This window comes from Bos taurus, chromosome 25 (assembly GCF_002263795.3).
Source record: "Bos taurus isolate L1 Dominette 01449 registration number 42190680 breed Hereford chromosome 25, ARS-UCD2.0, whole genome shotgun sequence".
NCBI lineage: Eukaryota > Metazoa > Chordata > Mammalia > Artiodactyla > Bovidae > Bos > Bos taurus.
The window spans coordinates 10,697,294-10,713,199 of NC_037352.1; the positions used below are offsets into that span (position 1 = coordinate 10,697,294).

At 48.5% G+C, this 15,906-nt stretch overlaps 1 protein-coding gene across 5 annotated transcripts in view; it reads left to right on the forward strand.

Moving 5' to 3' along the window:
• SNX29 (sorting nexin 29) overlaps positions 1-15,906 on the forward strand; it is a 597,448-nt gene that overhangs the window by 15,118 nt on the left and 566,424 nt on the right. For 4 of the 5 annotated variants that reach the window (XM_024984883.2, XM_059881310.1, NM_001076862.1 and 1 more), the window contains 2 exon segments: positions 9,447-9,511; positions 12,087-12,139. In XM_024984883.2, coding sequence (XP_024840651.1) covers positions 9,464-9,511; positions 12,087-12,139 — 101 coding nt within the window. In that variant the 5' untranslated portion in view covers positions 9,447-9,463. 5 annotated transcript variants of the gene reach the window in all.

Here is a 15,906-nt window from a genome sequence, read left to right on the forward strand (position 1 = left end):
GGGCTCAAGGGCGCTTGGACTTCAGTAGTCGCGGCACGTGGGCTCAGTAGTTGCAGCTCTCGGGCTCTAGCGCATAGGCTCGATAGTTGTGGTGCTCGGGCTTAGTGCTCTGAGCCATGTGGGATCTTCCCGGATCAGGAACTGAACCTGTGTCTTTTGCATTGGTGTGCAGATTCATTACCACTGAGTCACCAGGGAAGCCTCAACCCTGGAGTCTTGATCCAACAGTTGTTGAGTTCCTTCTGTGAGAAGGGGAACCAGAAACACAAATCATCCAAGATAACGTCCCACAGGGCTCCACAGACATGCCATGTGAACTGCAGTGTGGCAGGGTATAATATCACTGCAGGTGTCTTGTGTTTGTTGCATGATATCAGTGAGTCATCTGTTGTGTTTTCATCTGTGCTTTCAGGTGTTATGGCCCCAGTGTAGATAATTTGGTGCAGAAGGAGATGCGAACAGAGGAGCTTTGGGCCAGAGCAGGGAACAGCCATCGTGGAAGCGGTGGCCCTCATTGAGGGCCTGGCCACTGTCGTGAAGGAAGAGCTCTGCTGGACAGGGCAGCAGAGGAGTGGGGTTGCGTCTGGAATGGCATGTTTTTATTAAACTGTGGGGAAATATTATGACATCCCCGTATGCTGCAAGAATTGCATACACAAGAAGAATTGAAGATGTAGGATAAAGATGCTGGAGTATGTCTTGGAGCAGGTGAGAGGAGGTGGGGTTCAGAGCACAAGTAGAGGTTTATGTGTTTTCACCTCTCGGAGCCTCAGTTTCGTTATCTGTGCAATGGGATAATTGAACTTACGTGAGGGCAGAATTTCCCAGTTTCGGCCCTCTTGACATTGGGCTGGATAATTGTGTCAGGCCGTCCTGTACACGTGGTAAACGCCAGCGGCAGCCCCCTAGTTGTGTCAAAAATGTCTCTAGATGTTGCCGAGTGTCCTGTTAAGGGGAGGAATCCTGGTTGAGAATTGCTTCTCCCTCCCACTCCTCTGTTGTTATTGTTATTAGTTGCTGAGCTGTGCCTGATTCTTTGCAACCCCATGAACTCTAGCAGCCTGCCAGGCTCCTCTGTCCATGGGGATTCTCCAGGCAAGAATACTGGAGTGGGTTGCCACGTCCTTCTTCAGGGGATCTTACCAACCCAGGGATCGAACCCACATCTCCTGCATCGGCAGGTGGATTCTTTACCACTGAGCCACCTGGGAAGCCTCCTGCGCAGGGATCCCTTGTATTAAATAAACCTCGTTGAATTCTCCTCACTTGAGAGTGCCTGCCACTTCCTGTTAGGAGCCTAACTGGTACATCAGACAGACACTCCCTCCCCTCAGTGTAATCAGAACCGTGGAGGAGAAGTGAGCTTGGCTTTTCCTCCCCGTGTTTCCATGGGGGCTGGGCACTCTCTGGAGTCCTGTCCCACCCCTAGGGGATGCCTGCTGTGGTGGCTCCTTTGGCTTCTAATGGGCTTTATCTGTTGTCCCTCCCACAAAATGTTTTCTTATTGAGGTGAAATTCAGATACCCTAAAGTCAGGGAACCTTCTCTTTGGACTTTGCTGGTGGCTCAGTTGGTAAAGAATCTGCCTGTAATGCAGGAGGCCTGGGTTTGAGCCCCGGGTGGGGAAGATCCTCTGGAGAAGGGAATGGCACTGCACTCCAGTATTCTGCCCACGGACAAGAGCCTGGCGGGCTGCAGTCCACGGGGGTCACAAAGAGTCGGGCACGGCTGAGTGACTAAACCCGCCACAGTTTGAAACCCTGTATGCTTTTAATGCAATTAAAACAATGAACAGTTGTGAAGTTAGAAATTTAAGCATTATAAAAACAATTAACCAGTTAACAATCCTTAACTGTTTAAAAATGAACAGTTCAGGGGCAGTTTAGCACATGGGAAATGTCATGAACTTACCACGTCCGTCTAGTTCCTAAACACCTTCCCCACCCCCAGAGGACACCCTGTACCATTAAGCAGTTATGTTCTCTCAGTGTGGATTTTCCTCTTCTAGTCTTTCCTGTTTTTTTTTTTTTTTTTAATTATGTGTTTGTTTTTGGCTGCGCTGGGTCTTAGTTGCTGCATGCGGGCTTTTTTCTTTTCTCCATGCATGTGGAGCATGGGCTCCAGGGTGCATGGGCTTCACTAGTTGTGGTGTTTGGATTTTCAGTAGTCCTGAGACAGGTGGAATCTTTCTGGACCAGGGATCAAACCCATGTCCCCTGCATGGACAGGTGAATCCCGAACAGGTGGACCACCAGAGAAGTTGCCTTCCTATTTTTTTAAAAGCACAGCTCAAGTTCCTGCCTTCCCTGGTGGCTCAGTCGGTAACGAATCTGCCTGCAATCCAGGAGACCACTTGCAATGCAGGAGACCTGAGTTTGATCACTGCATTGGGAAGATTCCCTGGAGAAGGAAATGGCAACCCACTGTAATATTCTTGCCTGGGAAATCCCATGGACAGAGGAACCTGGTGAGCTACAATCAATGGGGTCGCAAAGAGTTGGACACGACTTAGTGACTTAAACCACCACCAAAATCCCGCTCTTGCAGTCTGCTTCCCCTGGCCCCCAGCAGGCCAGCAGTGTGGTGTGGAAGGTCAGCAGACCAGGGTCTCAGCAGTGCTTTGCTCCCTGATCCCTGGCCCCCAGAGAACCGTGCCATCTTCTTTTCTTTTACCTTGTACCCACTGAGTGCATTGCCAAGGATGACGTTGTTGTTGTTTAATCCCTAAGTCGTGTCTGACTCTTTGTGAACCAATGGATCATAGTCCACCAGGCTCCTCTGTTCATGGGATTCTCCAGGCAAGAATACTGGAGAGGGTGGCCGTTTACTTCTCCAGGGGATCTCCCCAACCCAGGGATGGAACCCACGGATTCTTTACTGCTGAGCCACCAGGGAAGCCCAAGGGTTGGCCTTAGACCAGAGAAATGACCTTTCCCTCTGCTACTGCGTAGAGAGGTAAGGAAGTACTGCTGTGTCAGCGTCTGTGCAGCCTTGACCAAGTGACCTGACTCCTCTGTGGACAGGAACCGTGTTTACCTTGACCTCCTGGATTTTGACAGGGATGAGAGAAGGAATATACACCGTGGGGGCATCTTGCTGGTTTTTCCCTCCCCAGATGCCAGAGATGTGTTTGCACCTTCACACTCCCCTGGGCCACAGCCACAGAGGCCTGGATTGGATTGCTTTGCCTGTGGTCCAGATGAAAGTACTTAGAACCAGAGGTCTTAGGCCTCTGGGATGTAGGGCTGCCCACAACAACAGCAACAATAATAAGTGAAGTCAAGTCGCTCAATTGTGTCCGACTCTTTGCGACCCCATGGACTGTAGCCTACCAGGCTCCTCTGTCCATGGGATTTTCCAGGCAAGAATACTGGAGTGGGGTGCCAATTCCTTCTCCAACAACAATAGTCAACATGTATAAAGTGCTTGGTGTATACCAGGCACTGTTCTAGATGTGTGATACCTATTCACTCATTTACTAACTGTGGGAGGTGCAGAGATGTTAAGTAACTTTCATGGTCACACAGCTGGTGACCTTGGCTACTCTTAACCCCTACTCTGCCTCCCCAGGAGGTCACTGAAAGCTGGAGGTTTGTGGGAAAAAATTAGTGTAGGATCTGAAGGCTTCTAAACCTGAGAGACAACAGGGAGGCGCGTGAACTGGGTGACTGATTTTCATCGCAGGTGATTTCTAAGTTAGAGCTTCAGGGGACCACTGTGGACCCCGGAGGGCATCCCGTGGGGCTCCTCTCAGTTTCTATTTTCATTTTGATGGTGCTCTAACAAGAAACTGGGCTTCCCTGGTGGCTCAGATGGTAAAGGATCTACCTGCAGTGCAGAAGACCCAGGTTTGATCCCTGGGCCGGGAAGATTCCCTGGAGAAGGGAATGCCAACCTACTCTAGTATTCTTGCCTGGAAAATTCCTGGACAAATTCTTGCCTGGACAAAGGAGCCTGGTGGGCTGCAGCCCATGGGGTCACAAAGAGTCAGTCACGACTGAGCGACTTAACACTTTCACTTCAACAAGAAATTAAAAAGAAGCCTGTTCTATGAGTCACTTTGCTGTAAACCTGAAACTCACACAGTATTGTAAATCAACTCTACTCCAGTTTTTTTTTTTTTTTTTTTAAGAAAAGGAAGCCTGTTCTGGCTCATCTGACTGATAGTGTTGACTCAGGGCCATTGTTGCAGAAGGAAGGAAGCAGAAAGGCTGGGATTTTATGGAGAAATTGTTCCTGAATTGGCGCTGGGGCTGTCACTTCAGGCTTCTTACAGGTTGAGGGCGAGCAGGTCTTAACAGATGGCCGAACCAGTGGACGTGAATTAGAATCCCTCCATGAGCACTGGCCACGAGTGAAGGTCTTTCCCTCTCAGCCTCAGTGCTCTGTTCAGTGGAGCCCACCTTTCTTTCTTCGCGAAGGATTAGATGTGTGTGTGTGCGTGTGTACCCAGTCACTCAGTCGTGTCGGACTCTGTGTGACTCTGTGGACTGTAGCACACCAGACTCCTCTGTCAATGGGATTTCCCAGGCAAGAATACTGGAATAGGTTGCCTTTTCCTTCCAGGGGAATCTTCCAACCCAGGGATCAAACCCGCATTTTCTGCATTGGCAGGTGGATTCTTTACCTCTGAGCCACCTGGGAAGCCCTGAAGGATTAGGTGCTGGCCACTTCATGGGCTTAGCCCACCATGAGGCTCAGTAGGTGGGCACCTGCTCCTGCTCCTTCTGGTCCCTGGAGAAGGTAGGAAAGAGCCCGGTAGCATTGCTGAAAGAGCCCGGTAGCATTGCTTGCCCTGCCTGCCGTCTCAGAACAGAGGCCCCAGGTTTGCTGACTGCAGAGCTCGGAGGGTATGATCTCATGCAGAAACCAGTGGCCCGAGAAGGGAAGTGACTGTCCCCGACACAGGGCCAGCAAGCAGCCTGGCCGGGATGAGAACTCATGATACCTTGTAACTTCCCTCCAGCGCTCCTTCCACGGGGCCTCGTGGCCCTGGGCCTCCTGGGCACCTCCTGCCATCGGTGAATGTTGCCAAGGGCACCCATGCTCCCCCTGCCCTGGGAGACACGGGTCCCTTTATCCCATTCAGGGCTGGGATGGTCATGGGCCCCCCTCCAGGGGTCAGGATTGTCTCCTTCAAGTGCACTTCTTGTCTGGGGAGGGTGTGTGGTGGGCTGTTTCTCTGGAGAGCAGGCTTTCTTTCCACCGCGGAGAGGCTTTGCAGGGTGAGGCAGGGAAGGCTGCTGGCGGCTCCAGGAAAGCAGGGTTGCAGATTCTGTAGGAAAGCTCTGGGGTCCTCGCTAGGGGTAGGCACTCTGTCCTCGCTCTTCCCGTGTGCGTCGGGAACCAGCAGCATCAGCGGCACGTGGGCGCTTGTGAGAAATACAGAGTCCCAGGCCCCACCCAGCCCTCGAATTAGAACCTGCCTTTTAGCCAAGACCCCAGCAGATTCGTGTGCAGGTGAAAGCTTGTGAATTACTGCACTAACAATGATCAGTAAGGAGATGATGGAGATTTTTATTTTCTTTGTCAATCCCGCCCCCCTCCCACGATTTGTTTATTGTATTTCCTCACATGAATTACTTTATAAAAAAATTGTGGTGAAATACAGGTAACATAAAATTTGCCATCTTCACCATTTTTGGAATATTTATTTATTTATTTACTTTTGGCTGTGCTGGGGCTTCGTCGCTGTGTGGGGCTTTTTCTCTAGTTGTGATGAGTGGGGCCTACTCCCTAGTTGCAATGCAAAGGCTTCTCATTGCGGTGGCTTCTCTTGTTTCAGAGCACAGGCTTTAGGGTGCTTGGGCTTCAGTGATTGTGGTTCCCGGGCTCTAGGTCACAGGCTCGGTAGTTGTGGCACGTGGGCTTCATTGCTCCGCGGCATGTGGGATCTTCCTGGATCAGGAATTAAACCCCCATCTCCTGCATTGGCAGGTGGATACTTTACCACTGAGCCACCACGGAAGCCCCTAATATTTATTTATTTTTATTTTGTTTGGCTGCTTTGGGTCTTAGTTGCAGCACACGTGATCTTTAGCTGTGGCATGACTAGTTCCCTGATCGGGGATCGAACCTGGGCCCCCTGCATTGGGAGCAGGGAGTCTTAGTCTGGACCACCAGGGAAGTCCCCATCTTAAGCATTTTAAGTGTACAGTTTGGTGGCATTAAATGCCTTCTGACTGTTGTGTGGCCGTCACCACCGCCCATCCCCAGGCCTCTCTTCATCTTGTAAAATCCAGATGTGTAACTATGAAACTCTAACCCCCATTCTCTCCCCTCGCCTCCCCTGACAACCACCATTATGCTTCCTTTCTTTATGATTTTGATTACTCTTAGTAGCTCATGTAATTGGAATCATGCAGTGTTTTATCTCTTTGTGTCTGGTTTATTTCACTTAGCGTGATGTTCTTCAAGGCTCATTTGTGTTGCAGCATACTGCAGAGTTGCCTTGCCTTTTAAGGCTGGATAATATGCATTGTGTGTGCATGACACATTTTGTGTCTCCATTCATCTGTTGATGTACACAGGAGTTGCTTCCACATTTTAGCTACTGTGAATAATGCTGCTATGAACATAAGCATATAAGTAGCTCTTCAGGACCGTGCTCTCAATTCTTTCGAGCATACACCCAGAAGTGCTGGGTTGTGTATGATAATTCTAAAACACGAATTACTTTTATGATCAGAAAAAATAGCAAAAGCACTTCAGGGGGGAAAACTTTGTCAAGTTTCCAGTTGGCATCGCCCAAGGGCAAGTAGAGTTGTTGGGTGCAGTACTTGGAAAAAGGAAGAAAGCAAGGCTGCCTTCCCCATTCTGGTGTTAGAGGGAGAAGGGCGGAAACTCGCCCTCCTGCTGTGTGAGGAGCAGGGTGTGTTGATAGAGGTGTGTGTGAGGCCCTCAGGCAGGTGGGGTTTCTAGCCATCCTGAAAGATGCTTCGAGATGGCCTCTGGTCTGGTGGGAAGGGTGCGTGGGCTGACCTCTCTCAAGACCTCTTCCAGAAAAAATTACAGTGGCAGTGTTTGGGAAGTCAGCTTTATTACTGTGTGTCTATAGAGAGTCTATGGACTGGTTTAATCTCCAGGCCTGGGGTAAGGCAAGAGCCCATGCGATAGTCCTGACATAGCCCTTAAGGGGCAGGTCTCCAGTTAGGGTCATGGTTCCAACTGCTAGTGTGCAAGTTAGAGCAAAAACCTGAACCCACTGTCATGGTCCACGAGGCCTTTGTGACTGGCCCCTGCCTGCCTCTGATCTTTGCTTCCCCTTTTCTGCTTTCTGCTTAAGTCACTGGAGACTTCCTTCAGGTCCTGGGAGACGGAAGCCAGGCTGTTTTTGCCTCTCTTCCCTGGCTGTTTGCTCCGCCTGGAACGCTGGTCTCTCAGAACTTTCCATGACTGCTCCTCCACGTTATAAAGGGCTCAGCTGGGGTGTCGCGTGCGCAGAGAGACTTTCCACGGCTGCCCGTGGCCCTCCAGCTTCCTCCCGGTCTCTCCACTTCATCTGGTTTTTCTTCCTAGTATGACTCTCTAACACCTTCTCCTCTGTTAGTTTACTTAGGAGCCATTTGTTTCTTCCTAATAGCATTTTCACTCCACGAGAAGATGGCTCTTTTATACCACTGAACTCCTGTGTCCCCGGCACTTAGAACACTGCCTGGCACCCAGTAGTTCAGCAAATGTCGAGTGGGTCAGCGTGTGCACTTGCTTGTCTTCTCTGAGCTTCTGTTTCCCCATCTGCGATTCAGGGATCCTAATACCTGGTTGGTAGGGTGGTCATGAAAATTACAGGACGCAGCGCACTCAGAGGACTCAGTTTGGTGCCTGGTGTACAGGAAGTGCTCAGCACATGGGCACGGTTGTTAGCAACTGGGTGGCCCTGGCATGACTTGGATGAAACCCTGACCATCTCGCTTTCTCTTTAAAACGCTATTTATCTGTCTGTTTATTTGGCTGTGCCAGGTCTTAGCTGCAACATGCAGGATCTTTTTGTTGTGGCACGTGAGATCTAGTTCCCTGGTTGAACGTGGGCCCCCTGTACTGGGAGCCACTGGACCACCAGGGAAGTCCCAACACTGACTTCCCTTGTAACCCTAGATTTGGGTCTCCTGTGAAACAGTTGTGTCCAGTGTCTGGTGTATCATAATACGTAGCCACGTCTCTGTGGATTGGAGTCACTGGGCCCCCTGTGGAGCGTCAGATGTGGTTCTGACAGTGTTCTGCCTGGGCCTGTGAAGTGGCCTAGCCTGCATCTGTGCTCAGTTGCTCAGTTGTGTCTGATTCTGTGCAACCCCGTGGACTGTAGCCCACCAGGCTCCTCTGTCCATGGGATTCTTCATGGACAAGAATACTGGAGCAGGTTGCCATTTCCTACTCCAGGGGATCTTCCCAACCCAGGGATCGAACCCGCCTCTCCTGCATCTCCTGGATTGGCAGGCAGATTCGTTACTACCACTGAGCCACCTGGGGAGATGGAATTGGCCTTGCCCCACACCCTCGTAAATGGGAGTTTGGTGTATGGCATGTGTATCATTCGGGAATGCCTTTGACTGTAAGTAACCACTCAGTGTTCAGGGCTTGAACAAATGGAACGATTTGTTCTGTGAAAGCTCTCAGATTTCTAGTTTGGTTCAGCAGCAAAGTGACATCAGGGCTGGTGTCTTTGTGATTCTCTTGGGCTTCCCTGCAGACGCTGCTCTGGCTTCCTCCAGTGTGTTTAGGATGCAGGCATGAGGGATGGAAGCAGGAATGAAGCTATTAGCATATGTCCTTTTCCCCCCAGGCCCCTCCCAGCGCTCTTCTGCTTACATCTCATCAGCTGGAGCTTTGTAAGGTCAGCCTTACAAGAGAGGCTGAGTAATTAGGGTTTTCATGGGAAAATGGTGTTAGAGATGATGGTGAGGTCAGCCAACCAGCAGTGCCTGCTGTACTAGGAAACCTATGTTTTAAGTTAGACTATTGCTTCTCAACTGGGGGCAGTTTTGTTCCTCAGAGGATGTCTGGCAGAATCTGGAGATTTTTGTTGCCACAACTAGGGTGTGTGTGTGTGTATGTGTGTGTGTGCATGCGTGTGTGTGCATGCGCACTAATGGTATCTCATGGGTACAGGCCAGGGATGCTGCCAGATATCTTAACAGTTCACAGGGCAGCCGCAGAGAGTTATCTGATCCACATGTCAGTGACACCAAGGTTGAGAAACCCTTAAGTTAGATCATTCCAGAAACATCATCCAGATTTGGGGAACACTAGTTTAGTTGCTTTCCTGTGATATAGTCATAGGAAAGGGGTCAGACCTCATTGTACTGGTGCAGATTATTGATACCTGGTGTTGTTATGGATTTTATGAAAGAGAAAGTTGATGCTGGCTGAGAACAGCCAAATGCTACATCTCAGAGAGTCTTAGTAGAAGGCAAACGTCAAACAGAACTAATGAAGCCCCTTGCCTTCTAGGAACACAGAACAATGACATGAAAAGACAGTTTCTGCTGGAGCGACTGCTGGATGCAGTGAAACAGGTAAGAAGAAAGCGCACGTTGGACTTTGAGTTCCAGTCATAGTGTCAGGTGATGAACGTAGAAGTCATTTCTGCCCTTCTGTCTACACAGACCTACTTCTGCCATGAATCTGGGAGGCTAACCATTTCCCCCAGCAAGTGACAGTGATCAGAGGTGGGGACAGAGGGACTCCTGTGTCCTGACATCCTAAAGCCCCCGGAGGACCCACCCCCATCCTTCGGTGGTGTCCCTTTGAGAAGGGCATTAATGTGGGTTTAAAGTCTTATTTCCAAGCAGTTATTTTTGTTTGTTTGTGCTGCGCTGCATGGCTTGTAGTAAAATGCAGGAACTAAAATCCCCAGATTGAACCCAGGCCCTCAGCAGTGAGAGCAGGGTCCTGACCATTGGACCGCTGGGGAATTTCCAAAGCAGACCTGGGTTCGATCCCTGGATTGGTAAGATCCCCTGGAAAGGGAAAGGCTACCCGCTCCAGTATTCTGGCCTGGAGAATTCCATGGACTGCATAGTCCATAGGGTTGCAAAGAGTCGGAAACGACTGAGCGACTTTCACTTTCTAAGGGCGCTGCAGTGCTGGCTGGGAGTCAGGGCCCCCGTGAGCACAAGCACAGGAACCAGGCCGTGCTCAGGGTCGTGTGGCGTCTGCAGATGGGCCCTGCTTGCTTTGGTTGACGCTGAGTTGGCGCCTGGCTTTTGGCTGGGTGTGGAAGTGGGTGTTGACACAAGGTTGGCATCAGGTTGTCTGCTTATAACCACCCGGCAGGCCTCGTTCCTTGCATGTTCATCGTGTGTCTGGTGCTCTGCTGAGTGCTTTCCATCGAATCCTTCCAGCCACCCTGTGAGATGGTTCTTGCAATTATTGCCATTTTACAGATGAAGGAATGAAGAACTGAAGCTCAGGTCCAATAACTTGCTGCCAGTGTCATAGTTAATAGGCAGCAGAGCTGGGATCCAGCCCTAGGAATTCACGTTTCAGAAGGGGCGACTGGCGATTACTGGTGTCATCACAATATAAGGAGATAAATATGTCCTTTAATGGAAGTGCCTGTTAAGGGTTGATGTGAGCTCAGAGAATTTAGCATCTGCCCAAGCCTCGAGGCATCCAGGCATGGCAGAAAGGACTCAGACTCAGGTGTAGCTGGGTTGGAAGGCCAGCTTTGTCTCCTGACAGCTGTGTGTGCTGGGGCAACTTACCCAGCCTCTCTGAGCATCCTTCTTCTCTTTAATTGGGTCACACATCTCTATAGCGCTGTGGAGGGAACTGCTTAAAGGGGTAAAGGGCCATGGCCAGTGCCTGGTCCCCAATAAATGCAGAGCTGATGTTATTAGTTTTTTTTCTTTCTTTGCTCCAGAAATGGAACGCAAAATAAGATGAAGAGTAAGTCCAACCACTTCAAGTGTAGCAGTTAAACAGAAATAACTTGGATCTTCCACCCAGAGCTATTATTACTATTTGGGAGGGTGAAAGTGTTGTACATATGCCTTTTAAAAACCAACTTTAGTTATTACAGTGCTTGGCAAATAGTAATTTCTCAATACGTAAAATTTAATAGTTTAGTTTTCTTTAATATCTTGAGTGTTGAGATTGAAACTCTATTCAATTTAGGATTAATTGGACTGGGTAACCTGTTAGTTTTTAACTTCATGTTTTGTTTATTATGTGTATTTTTTTATATGCATGTGGAATATACTATGATTTCTTAGCTTCATTAAGAAATTAAAATTTCTTCAAGTTGGAAAGAAAAAAATAAAAACCAACTTTATTGAGGTGTGATTTGCATACAATAAAAATACCAATTTTAAGTGTGCAGTTCTGTGAGTTTTGACCGAATTTTCATTTAAATTTCTATATACACACACATGCATCCCTACACACAAATGTGATAATAAATTTAGGAATCTGGTAAACCTGTTACCCACAGTGGAGGTTCTGTACCTTTGAAAGAGAGTAGTGGAGAGTGGTAATGGTTGCACAATATTGTGAATTGAGTTGCATGACTAAAAATGGTTGAAATGGTAAATTTTATGTTATCTACATTTCAGCACCGTTAAAGAAAAAAAAAAAAGAAAGTTTGCTTTTGTTTGCACCCTCCCTGGGTGAATTGTCATTCGGCACAACCAGAGGGCTTGTTTGAAGCTTGATTTATGCTGTCATAACTTCACAGCAGCCGTAACAACTCTGGGCCCTGTCAGAAGGGACCCGTCATCATCACAGATTTGTGGCAGTTTTAATTATTGCCTGTTAAGAGCTCTGCGTTATTGACAGTCAGCTGCTGACAGATAGAAGCAGCTTCCTAAAGAATCTGCAGACGGCTTCTGTTTTCCTCTTAGCGCTGTCTTTGTGCAAGGCTCCCTTCTGTACAAGTGGGAGGTAAAAGGGCTTCTTCCTTCAAATGGCGGCTGGAAGGCTGGGGTGCCTGCCATCCCATTTCTTGGGCTGACCCCCAGGGCTCGGGGACGCCCTGATTTGGCCACCAGAGTTTCTGGCCCTGGGTCCTCCCGGACCCCAAAGGCCCCTGGAGGTGGTTTTGTGTGTCCATCCCATTGGCTGATCTCAGCGACTCTTTTTTTCCTGCAGTGCCAGATCCGCTTTGGAGGAAGAAAGGAGATCGCCTCAGATTCCGACAGCAGGTAAATAATGTAGCCTCTGAAACCCATTACCCTCAAGGCCAAAAAGGTAGCCAGAGATTCACCAGCTTTTATATTCTGCCACGGCAGCCAAGTGGGGTGGTGATTACATTACCAAGTTGAGTTTGGACAGCAAGCCAATAATTGAGAGACGAGTTGTTGGGGCAAAGAATAACGGCTTGATTCAGAAAACCAGCTAACCAAAAGATGCTGGGCTTGTGTCTCCAAAGAACTGTCTTGCCTGAGTTAGCATTCAGGCTCCTTTTATAATAAAAGGGAAGGGGATAAAGTCAAACACTTCCTGGTTCCCACTGGCCTCCAAAGGGATGTGTTAATTTCTTCTTCCTGTAGTCATTCACTGGTGGTCCTGGTCAGGAGGTTTTCTATGAGCTAAACCAAAGTATTTTAGCTTAATGCTCATTACCTGGGAAGCAGGGTTCCCAGAAATGGGCCATTATGTGTAATTTAAACTTCTAGGTAACATCCCTTTAGTGATTAGCTTGTAATAGAATGCAAAAATTCTTCTCTATCACAATTACATTTGGTGGGGGGGTGGTGTAGGTCTATACAGTGACTGCTTGTCTAAAGTGCTCCCAGCTCCCTGCCATCCTCTTTCTAGGAATCTTCTCTGAGGGAATTACTTGAAATGCCTTTCCACGTGAAGTTATTTTCACAGTAATTTATAATGATGAAAACTCAGAAATCTGAAGGCTCAACAAATGGGAAATGGTGAATAATGAAGCATAGTGCATCAGTAGTTTGAATGTTCTGTAGCCCATTACATGGATGTCCATACAGAATTTGTTATAAGCAGCAAAATGCAAATCTAGGAATTTAAAAGTAATATATTTAGTAAACATTAAAAGAGCAGCATTCAGAGTTAATATGGATGCAGAGTGATCCTCCATGTGTTAGACGACTCTGGCAAAAAACATACCAAAATGTAGATAGAGATCATGTTGAGGTTAAATTAAGACTGTTGGGAACCTGTATCCTTTCTGATATTTTGTCACATTTTATACTGTGATCATGTGTCCCTTTTATAATTAAAAAAAAGTCCTAAAAATGGCCATTGACCTTCATGACCCAGGAAAGGCTGACATGACTGAATAAGCTTGTGTAGGACATACAGGCATTTGCTGAAAATGCCCAGTGACGTTCAAGGCTGATTTGTTCTCTGCAGCTAGGGAAGAGCAGGAGGAACATTCCTGAAAAGGAAGAGATGGGAGGGAACTCGTTGCTCAGCATTCGTCTCAATCTGGAGACGTGTGTTTTCCCTCTGACCCTGACCCACCCAGCCCAGCCAGTTCCTCCTCTGTCCCTCCAACCCTTGCTCTTCTCTTGGCACTTACCAGCCATGAGCAGAACGTGCAGTGCTACATTTTCATGGATTTATAGGGACTTTTTGAAACCAGTGCAGATTTAAAATTCTACCCCTCACCCCTACAGTCTCTGCCTCTTCTTTGCTCAGTTTTTCTCCACAGCACCAACTTACAACTGTATATTGTGCTTTTAAAATTTTTTATTTCATTTCTTCCAGTTTCCCCATACCACAGTGTCCACTCTGCAGGCAGAGAGGTTTGGCTGTCTTGTTCAAGGTGCATCCTCAGCCTGGAAGCATCTAGAAGGTGCTCAGGGAGATCTGTTGCCTGGTTGATTGTGTGCCTGGCTTCCTACCACACATGGTCAAGGGTATAAAGATCTGTGAGCTTGGAGGGCAAAGGGGCAGCTTCTCCATTTCTTTCTGAGTATTTTGCACAGACGTTCTGTGCCTGTCACTCTTGAAGTTCTCTACATGTTTGTGGCATTAGATCATTAAATTGACTGATTGCTTCAGTTCTTCCTGAGGGCCTACTATGGGGCCTGGTCTCCATCAGTGCAGGGGTCCTCCTTTTGGGACCAGGGTCACCTGCATGAGAACGGGAGTCCTTGATCTCCTGAACCAGGAGGTAGGTGTGTGTGTGTGTGTGTGTGTGTGTGTGTGTGTGTGTGTGTGTGTGTGTGTGTGTGTGTGTGTGTGTGTGTGTGTGTATGGGTGCGTGGGTGTATGTAGTCAGGAGTTCTGTATCACTTTTTTTTGTAATTATGCTTTTTATTTCCTTAGAGAAGCCATCTCTGAATGTTAGATGAACATGTTCTTATATAGTAGAGCTTACCATTATAACTTTTATTCTGTAAACTGTTGTATTTTATAGTAGAATTTACAAAGTTAATTCCTTCTGTGGTATCAATACCTGTGGTTTCCGGCTTCCAGCAAGACCCTGCTTCATCATGATAATGATAGTTACTGTCTCTGACTGTTCCTGCTGCTCCTTGTTTGTGTTGACTCTTAGTCTCAGGGCAGCCCCAGGAGGAGCATAATTCTTTCTTCACAGATGAGAAAACAGAAGCTCGGAGAGGGAAGCTAATACAGCCTCAGTGTACCATCTTGGCAATGTTAGGGTTGAAGTTTGGACCCTAGTTTCTTGGGCTCCAAAATCTGTTCTTTCTGTGTTATATCACATTTAGCGATTGCATTGGTTGTGAGCTAGGTTAAATTTTTTTGTTTTTTCCCCTCTAAAGGGTTCCTTCTCAATATCCGAGTCTTAGTCCCCTCTTGCCGTGTGTCTGGCTAGAGGTGGCACCACCTTTGTGTAGGAAAGGCCACATCATTGTCCTTATTTGGTGAGAAAGTCTAACCTCGAGGGAAAGTCAGTGACCGTTTTAAAGCCACTGTCGTGAGGTCTGAAAAGAAAGAAAGGTGATTCGCCTCTCTCTGCACCCCTTCAGACAGCCTGGCACCAGGATGGATCTCAAGTCCATTGGCTTCTCTCCAGCCCCCCAGCTGTAGCCCATTGCGGTCACCCCATGGCTCACAGGGCGGCCGCTGTGGACCTTCCCCCGTCTCCTGTCTTGCCTTGCCTCCTCTGCATCCAGCGGGCTCTGCAGAAGCAGATTCCCGTCCATCACGGCCCCCCCGCCCCCCCCACCTCCACGGAAAACCTTCCACTGCCTTCTCTTTGCTGTTGGGAAAACGACCCACATGCTGAACGACCTGGAGGGCCCCCTAGCTCTCCCCTGGCTCTTTGCCCTGCCACCCTGGCCTGGCCTTTTCTGGTTTTTGTTTTTTGTTCTTAAAGCCTTTCAGTCATTTTTCAGGGAAGCCTTCCAGGTCCCTGATATGAATCGTCCACACTCTTCTCCAGCCCTGGCCGCCTGGGCTGTTTTCCTTGCTCTCTATCGGGGACTGGCAGACTCTTGCTGTTAAGGCTCGGATTTGTCCTCAGGCTGTACTGTGCTGACCCGGCTCTGTACCATTTGAGGCTATAAACCTCTGTGGGATGAATGCATTATATCTGTCTGCTCAACTAGAGGAGAAGAAGGAGAGAAGCCTGGTTTGCTCACGCTGCTTCCATAGTACCTGACACATAAAAGTGCTTGTGTGTGTGTGTGTGTGTGTGTGTGTGTGCGTGCGTGCGTGTGTGCGCGTGTGCTGAGTCACTTCAGTCATGTCCGAGTCTTTGGGACGCTATGGACTGTAGTCTGCCAGGCTTCTCTGTCCATGGAATTCTCCAGGCAAGAATCCTGGAGTTGCCATGCCCTCCTCCAGGGGATCTTCCAGACCCAGGGTTCGAACCTGCATCTCCTGCATCGGCAGGCAGGTTCTCTCTCCCTGAGCCACCAAGGAAGCCCAACAGTGAGTTACTGAGCACCTGCTTGGTGTAACATTCTGTGCTCGACACTGGGGCTTCCAGAGTATTTCTGACATGTTTCTGCCCCTCAGATGACTT